The sequence below is a fragment of the Fistularia commersonii genome, chromosome 11, assembly GCF_037954325.1.
Source record: "Fistularia commersonii isolate RoL2024-O1a breed Wild chromosome 11, RoL_Fcom_v1.0, whole genome shotgun sequence".
Taxonomy (NCBI): domain Eukaryota; kingdom Metazoa; phylum Chordata; class Actinopteri; order Syngnathiformes; family Fistulariidae; genus Fistularia; species Fistularia commersonii.
This window is the reverse complement of record NC_141294.1, coordinates 18,820,828-18,829,752: the sequence shown is the minus strand read 5'-3', so window position 1 is coordinate 18,829,752 and position 8,925 is coordinate 18,820,828. Positions and strand designations below refer to the sequence as shown.

The following is an 8,925-nucleotide window of genomic DNA, read 5'->3' as shown; positions in this document are numbered from 1 at the left end:
GCGATTGGTCGAACTCCGCGTCACGTGACATGATGAGGTCCATGGTCTGACAGGCGATGGTCTTGTTGGGCTGCAGGACCAGGATGTGGAGAACCGTGTTTCCTTCGGGGGAGAAGAACCGTCCCGTCAAAATAAAACAGGCTCCTTCTGAGGAACCACTACCAGGAACCTGCAGAGAAACCATCTGAGGACTTTTCCCAGAGACAATGGATAGCTAGCTGGTTAGATTGTTGCCGTGGAAACACCCATTTATTATCTTTGGAAGGAGTTCCTCACCGCGCTGGTCCTGCGTCCTGGTGCCGGCTCCGGCGTCGATCAGCATAGAGACGATGTCCTCGTTGCCGGTGCAGGCGGCGAAGGACAGCACGTGCTCGCCTGGCGGAACCACATGCACGTTAGTGAAGGGCGACCCAGCACGCTGGCCTCTATTTTTAATTATTTTTAGCCCATTTATTTAATTTTATTATTCCTTTATTATCTGGTAAAACATTTTTTGGTGAATTATTTGTTTATTTTTAGAGCTAATTTTTCAGGTTATTTAGCAAATATATTAAAGAAATATTTGTATACAATTATCAATAATTATTGTTCTCATTATTATAGTGATATCATTATTCTTGAACCTTTTTAATTCTATAATTTGATTCAATTTGTTTTGATGTAATTCCATTTTATAAATAAATTTTATGGTCAATTTTTTCAGTTACGCCAAACAAATATTTATATATTTTTATACCTTCTTATGCGGCTTTTTAGTATTTTAATTTGATGTTATTTTATCTTCATTTCTTTTAGATTATTCTATTTTTTTTTTCTTTTATTTTTTTTGCCAATTATCTCAGATGATAGAAAATAGAAAAATTATGTCTATTTTTGGTTAAACTAAAAACACTAGCAGATAGATGGATAGATAGATAGATAGATAGATAGATAGATAGATAGATAGATAGATAGATAGATAGATAGATAGATAGATAGATAGATAGATAGATAGATAGATAGATAGATAGATAGATAGATATCTTCTTGTAATTTTATTATACATTTATCATTTCATTTTATATTTGGGCAATTATCAGGCCATGAAAAAAATCATATATATCCAAAAAAGTATTTCTTACTTTCTTAGTTTTTGATTTAATTTAATTGAATTTAAGTCTTTTTTCAATTGTTCAGTTTATCTAAATATATATATTTAAATCATCAATTATATATATATTTTTAAAAATATATATATTCTGTTAGTGCCCCTTTTTAATTTTTTGGATTTCATCAAATCAAATTTAATCACATTTAATTAAAAAGTATTCAAATCCAGCCAATTAACGGTAGTTTCTTGTTGAGAAATAAAAAAAAGAATTTAAGTTAAAAAAAAAATCCTGTACTTTCCTTTAATTGAATTTTAAGTCCTTTAAAAACCCATATACTTGGCCTTCACTGAGGCGACTATTATATTACTTCTACTGTGCCTGTTTTAGCACTTGGGTTCGGAGCGCCGACGCACCGTAGTAGACGAGGCCGCCGATCCTCTTCCTGAAGTAAAGGCCGGTGACTCGTGGCGTGGCCACGTCGGCGCCGCGGCTGATCAGCTGACTCACCAGGTTGACGTTCTGATTGACCACGGCGATGTGGAGCGGCGTGACACCTGGGACACGGCGGACAAGTGTCAGCAAAGACTAGACCGGTTTTCCCAAATATGTTGTACTAGTACATGTTGTAATAACACATTCATAGCGCGTTAATAACATGTTAGTAGGCGGGGCGTCGGCCCGGACAACCTTGGAAGAGGTCGGAGGTCATGGGCTCGTTGACCAGCTCCGGGGCTCCGTCCATCAGGGCCACGGCGGCGTCCAGGTTGTCGTTCATGGCGGCGACGTGGAGCGCCGTCTCTCCCAGGGCGCCTGGCGAGGAGGCAGGAGGAGGAAGTGAGGTCGGGGGGGGGCGGCGTGGGAAATGTGAGGGGGCGGGGGGGGGGGGGGGTCCTCACCTCGTTCGAAGATGTTTGTGGACGAACAGCTGAGCAGCTTCTGGATGCAGCCCACGGCGTTGGTTTTGGCGGCGAAGAAGAGGGGGATGTCGTTGACCCTGGGGATGAAACATTTCACAGGTTTATGTATTATTTCAAGCGGTTTCAGGTGTTTTTACCAAATATAACAGGGGAGTTTTTCTCTTTTCTATTAAAATTCAAAACAAATAAAAAAAAAAAAAAAAGTTTTTTCAGATTTTTGAAAAACAGAAGTCCGTTGATTATAAACATGAAACTCCTCCCTCATCTCGATTTCAGGGAAAATTCTCGTCGATCTTCACGAAACTCCCAAGCGGTCGCTCACAGTTTGCCGTGCAGCAGGAAGGTCTCGTCCAGCATCTGGTTCCATCCCTTTTTGTTCTGGAGGCGGAAGCGGAGCTGGGTCCACCAGTGGTTGAGCTCGCTGGGAGCCGAACGGGCCAGAGACGGCGACATGCCGGGGAGCCCGATGGGGGGTGGGGGTCCCGCGTCGGGGTCAGGGGGCGGAGCTCCGGTCCGACAGAAAGCCGACAGAAAAAATCGTTGATTCTTAAAATGAAAGCCGTTCGGGGCGCGTCGTGACGGCTCCGTCTGGAGCGACACTTTTATACTCACCTGAGCCCTGACGGCGAAAAGGGGCGGAGCCACGGAGGGAGGGCCGGACGCCCCCGAAGGAGAAAGAGGGGTGGATGACTCACTTTTCCAAAGAGGGAAAGTTGACAACCTGAACCTGGATCTCCTTCATCCTGATGATTCAAGTCTTTTTTTTGCCACCTGTGAAAAGTGAAGTGATCCTCCCGCTTCGTCCCCCGCCCTCTGTCATCGCAGGCCCGTCTGCATTCCTGCGAGCGGCGGCTGAAAAGACATGCGGGGCCGCCGCCCTGAATCCCACCCCCACCCCCGGCATCGTGAACCGTTAAATAAACCTGCACGGTGATCCCCCAAGAAAAACCCGATGTGACCTTTTTATTCTTACTTTCCGCCCCAGGAAGGGCGTGACCTTTGACCTCGGTGATCTGATTTAAAAAAAAAAAAAAAAATTGATTCAATTCGACATATAATTTCAAATTAAATATGTGTAAACATTTTTTTTTTTTCATTTTTGAAGGTTTTATTATGAGGCCACTTCATTTGACAAATATAATTGTGCATTTTCATTTTCCTTCTTGTCCAGGAAGTAAACATGACACAAGAGTTTGTCACAGTGACATAATACACACACACATGCACACAAGTGCACATGTGCATGCGTGCAAATTGCTAACCGCAATGATCCTGTTTTTGTTTTTTGACAACTCTGGCTCACTTTCCCGCACGAAGGACCGTTTTGTTTCAAACATTCCCCAGCTTTTCCTGAGAAACTGAGGTCTGCGGATCCAAGATGGCCGCCCGGGTCCACCAGGACCACGAGCCCACCGCCTTTGTGGATCTGGGCTCAGGCCTGTTTTTTTTCTCTTGGGTGTTTTGCCGGTGTGACTCAGAGGAGCGGCGGGACAAACAACACGTTTTTGCACAGGAAGCGACACACACCTCCGTCAGAGGCTGCGGCAAACAAACATTTCTGGAGGGATTTGAAGGGATTACAGTGCCGCTTTGCGACAAAACAGAACCGAACAACAGCGTGAAAGAAAACAAAACTCAGAACTGATGGTAGAAGAAAGAGGATAAAAATAGAGATGATTGATTTTAGATTTTGTGTTAGACAAAAGCCTTCCTAAAAAACTTTATGGGTCAAGAACATTGACGTTTGATAATCATTTTTATATCTATAAATAAATAAATGTATGTGTATATATATATATTTATAAATATAAATAAAATATACGATATTTAATTTCTAAATAAGTATTTATATACGTGTGTATAAGACTTTCAACACACATACAATGTATTATTAATATATTATATCATACTAATGTGTTGTCGTCATAATAAATTATATCATATGATATATATATATATATATCAGAATAAATGATGAAAGCACACCTAGAAATATATATAAACACATATACATACAATTTGGGTCAATTTATGTATGTATAAATGAAAATATATATGTATACACAAACTTACACAAATACATGTATGCATATGTATGAATATGAATATATGTACCAACCAGTCATGCGGACCAGCTGACTCACAGTCACATAAAATGTTATTGATTGAAATTGAAGAAAATACATAAAATGTAATATTTAAAATATGAGAAAAAATAAATTTCAATGTGGAAGAAAATCCAGTTAAATACATTTTAATTAATGTGAATTGATATTGTCCCTCAAACAAAAATGAAAAAAAGGACGTACATAAAATACATTGTTTTAAAATTAATCAAAATTTTAATCAAATGAAATAATGTAAAAGACAAAAAAAGAGAGAGTGAGGAAAAGGTTGAATATAAAATGGGATAAAAAAATTTAGATAAATTGTAAATAAATGTAAATAAATTGAAAGAAGAATTCTGGATGTAGTGAGTGAGGATATGAAGGTAGTTGGTATGAGAGAAGAGGATACAGAGAATTGGGTTCGATGGAGAAAGTTGATTCGCTGTGGAAACCCCTTAAGGGAAAAGACCAAATGAGAAGATGAACAATGTAAATAAATTGAAAAAAATCACTAAAATGACACTAAAATGTCATTAAAAATGTATAATTACTTCAAAACGTCTGTGTGTGTGTGTGTGTGTGTGTGTGTGTGTGTTATCAGACCACCATTATGTGGGAAACGGGTGGCGCTGCTGATCCAGCTGATCCTTCGATGTGATTCCAGGTGCAAAGCTGCTGGTCAGCAGAACCCGAAGAACCTTGAAGCCAAGGTGACCCTGGTTCAGCCTGAAGGTCAGCCTGGATTTAAAATCAAGGTGAACCTTCTCTGCTTTCTGGGTTTTCTTTAGTTTTGTTTTCAATTGTTTTTAGATTAGATTGTTGAAGGATAATTTATGATTATTATTGGGTTTCCAATTTATCATTATGATTCTTTAAGTTATTGTTATTATTATTAATGATAATAATTTGTAAATAATAAAATAAAAACAAAAATAGTTATTATTTTTTTTTTAAATTCAGGACTGTTATAAAATCCGACACAACACAAAACAAAAACAAAATATAAAACAAAAAATATGAAAAAAAAATCGAAAGATACAAAAAATATAAAACAAAAAATACAAAAGATTATGATGATGATGATGATGATGATGATGATGTTTATTATTATTATTATTATTTTATTATTTTGTTATGGTTACATTGAAATGAAAGGTTTCTAAATAAGATAAAATAAAATGAAAATTGAATGAAATGTATTTCTCAACCCTGAATACAATTTAAAAAAATCATATATACATTAAATTAATGATATTACTGATTAAAACAAACAAATAACGAATAATAATAATAATAATAATGATAACTAACTTGATGTATATGCCAATGAAATGTAATTATTTTCCTAAACTGAACTGATATTCATGTCTTGATGTTTTATGAAAATAAAATGTAATAGGATTAAATATTCTGTATAATAATTATTATACTAATAATATTAGTAATAGTAGTAATTATTAGTACTAGTACTAATCATCAGAAATTCATTATTTAATCAATCTATTTTTCTCTGTTTGCTGATTTCTCATGTTTTTAGTTTCTTTTATTGTTTGTGTGGTTTATTACACTCTTATCAATTATTGAAATATTCAATGAATGTAAAAGTAGTGTACTAAAGAGAACAAACAAAAAGAACATTCTTAAATATTTTTTAAATAAAATCATATTTATTTTACAAATTTGCACAGTTATGGAACAGTGGTGAACACACTCGCACAATTTACCACAGCTATCAGTGTGTGTAGCCTGACACACAATCACACATGCACGCGCACACACTCACACACAGACGCACACACACACACATACGCCCACAGCTCTTCCTTCAAGTGTTGGATTTAGTACGTCCAGTTTTTTTATATTTATTTTTCCTCGTCGTCACTGTCAGTCACACAGGATGAAGTGTGTGTGTGTGTTTCTGTGTATGTGTGTGTGTGTTATTTATTTTTATTTGACTGGTGAGGGTGCTCGCTGCCTGATGGCGTCATCAGTTGACGATGTCATCACCGAGAACGTGATGTGTCAATCGAACCTGCCTTGATCGCCTTTTCTCTCTCCGAACTCTAACTCTTTGGCAACTGTTCATTTGAAAATGGCTATATAATTTTTTTGTATCCATTTTATTGTTTTTTAAAAAAAATGTTTTTAGATTTTTTTATGCTTAATTTTAGGAAATTTCTGTTTATTCTTTTTTGAGGGGGGCATCAAAAGCGATTTCTTTAAAGACTAGTAAATTGCAAATAATTGAGACTTAATAACTTTTAAATTGAATCTGAATTTCAAATGTTGTGATTTGAATTTTTTAAAAAACAAATATCAGGCCATTTGTTGAGGAATCTTACAGTGGAGTTTTTGTGCTTTACAGATTTTCTGTTAAAATTCTGCTCAGCGGAAATTTTGGATATTCTGACCAAAAGGTTTGGCTTTTTCATTCTTTCTTTGGCAAAATGTAGGAATTTCTTTCATCATATTTTAATTAATTTAGTGACGATATTTTTATTTTCGTGTACATTTTTAAGGACTTTAGGTCTTTTTCAGAAATGAAATCTTGATTTTTAATTTTGTATTTTACAATGAGTAATTTCATTTATGATTTTAATTTATTTTAGAATATTTCCTTTTTATAATTTATCTGGGCAGTTTGCAATGTAAACAAAAATAAACGTCTTATATCCATAATTCATGTGAAACCAGAGGAGCAATTCAGTTTTTTCAGATTTTTGATCATTTTTAGGAGCTTTTTATTCGAGTTTAAAATTATTTTCTTGTATGATTTTTCACAATCAAAAATAAAGTAAATTTAACTGATTTTGACCAGATTCAACAATTAACCGATTCTTACACAATTTAACACATTTCTAACAAATATTACACAACTTTTTTCCCTTTTTATTTTCTGGCCTTTAGGCTTTTTTTCCCATGAATTACTCCGGAGGGAAAAAAGTGATCGGCAAGTTCCTGGCAAAAAAAATTGTAAATTTTATACAAAAAGATAAAAGTTCTTCACCATTTCCAGGACATCATCCTGGGCGGGGAAGGGAAAGGGGCGGGGAGGGTGGTGCCCCCCTGCTGGACGCTTCCCATCACCCCACTGAGATTAGTGACCCGTTTAGCCAGCACTAGGCGAATGACATTTCCCTGAAAACGAAAAAAAAAAAAGAACCTAACAGTAGAACCTGCTAGATCCAACCTGGACACTGTTCCCTATAAAAACACGGTCATTGTCCGTAGGTCCAACTCCGAGAACAAAATCGATAATCAATAATGTATCTCTTGTTTTTTTTGTGTGGGGGAATTCTTCGGCAGTGGGCTTGCGGGAGGTGAGGAGGAGGAGGACTAAGAGGCCAACGACGGCGGTGGAGTGAGATGGAGTGAGAAACGTGAGGAGTCGCTAGCGTCCCGCTGGTTCTCCTCGGCACCAGCGCCCGAAAAGGTAACCTCGGGGTCAGAAAGAGGTTGGAGTTCAACTCTTTTTGTCTTGGGAGCCCAGCTGGTGGGAGGTAAGGGTAGGTCACACCTCCACCTGGCCCTGGGTCAGGTGGGCCCGCAGCTGCTGGGCGGCGTTGAAGATCTTCCTCTGGTGTCCTATTAAGTTCACGCCGAGGTTCTGGATGTCTCTGAGGAGAACAAGATGGAACAACTTGAGACAACAACTCAAACAGTTAGATTTAACAATAAGAAGATGAACAAATACAATAATAATGATGCCAGTGCTTCGCATCAGCTATGCTAATGCTAATAATAATAATTGTAATAGTAGTAGGCCTGTATTAATGTGATATTATAATTTCTCCTTTATTAATCCCCGTGGGGAAATTCGTTCTCTGCATTGAACCGACCATGGATGAACCATGAGGAGTAGGCTGCCGTCCACCAGCACCAGGGGAGCAGCTAGGGGTTCAGTGTGTTGCGCAACAACCCTTGGACACACTAAGGAGCCAGGAATCCACCAGGAATGTTCAGTTCCGCCAATTAATTAATTGTTAATTACATTTTGTTGTGAGGGTCTGTTGGGAATGGCGGTAATACTCAAACCTGTTGGTGGACCCCAACGATGAGGGACAACATTACAACACTGAAGAAGGAGTCCTACCGAGCCTCTCTGGGCTCAGGAGGCAGCTGACTAGTACCGGCCGGCCAAGCGGTATGCAGTTGTGGTGGTTGCCAAGGCAAAAACTCTGGTGTGAGAGGAGTTCGCTGAGGCCAAGGAGATCTTTTGGAAGGCACCAAGGAGATTTTGGTCCACCATCCCGTGGCCATTAACACTGGCTGGTCAGCTGCTGACACACCTTCCAATGAGGAAGCAGAGTCTGGGGACTCTGAGGTGGACTCCCCTATTTCCAGGGCTGAAGTTGGCAAGGTAGTAGGAAAGTTCCTCGGTGGGGGCATCCCCACAAGTGGATGAGATAGGCCCTGGACTCCTTAAGGCTCTAGATGTTGTGGGGTTGCCCTTGCTGATAGCCTCTGCAGCATCATGTGGAAGGCGGGGGCAGTCCCGCTGGATTGGCAGACTGGGGTAGTGATTCCACTCTTTAAAAAGGGGGATCAGAGGGTGTGTTACAACTACAGGTGATCACACTTCTCAGCTTCCCTGAAAGGGTCTACTCTGGGGTGCTGGAAAGGAGGGTCCGATGGGTCGTTGAACCTAGGATCTAGAAGGAGCAATGTGGTTTTCGTCCTGGCTGTAGAACAGTGGACCAGCTCTGAACCCTCAACGGAGTTCTTGAAGGTGCATGGAGGTTTGCCTAACCAGTCTACATGGAGACCTGGAGAAGGCATTGGACTGTGTCCCACAGGTAATTCTGTGAG

The 8,925-nt window shown here is 38.9% G+C and overlaps 2 protein-coding genes across 3 annotated transcripts in view; both read right to left on the bottom strand.

Annotated features, from left to right (window-relative positions):
• Positions 1-2,566, bottom strand: part of trpv6 (transient receptor potential cation channel, subfamily V, member 6) — a 16,795-nt gene extending 14,229 nt beyond the window's left edge. The window contains exons 1-6 of the mRNA XM_086155711.1: positions 2,331-2,566; positions 1,988-2,085; positions 1,779-1,901; positions 1,505-1,645; positions 277-375; positions 1-102 (exon numbers count right to left, since the gene is read on the bottom strand). The exon at positions 1-102 is cut by the window's left edge and continues 74 nt beyond it. Coding sequence (XP_086011837.1) covers positions 1-102; positions 277-375; positions 1,505-1,645; positions 1,779-1,901; positions 1,988-2,085; positions 2,331-2,461 — 694 coding nt within the window. The 5' untranslated portion in view covers positions 2,462-2,566. The remainder of the gene's footprint in view (positions 103-276; positions 376-1,504; positions 1,646-1,778; positions 1,902-1,987; positions 2,086-2,330) is intronic.
• Positions 2,567-5,787: 3,221 nt separating this feature from the next.
• Positions 5,788-8,925, bottom strand: part of ephb6 (eph receptor B6) — a 62,839-nt gene continuing 59,701 nt past the window's right edge. For both annotated transcript variants that reach the window (XM_086155698.1, XM_086155699.1), the window contains exon 19: positions 5,788-7,733. In XM_086155698.1, the coding sequence (XP_086011824.1) occupies positions 7,628-7,733 (106 nt within the window). In that variant the 3' untranslated portion in view covers positions 5,788-7,627. The remainder of the gene's footprint in view (positions 7,734-8,925) is intronic.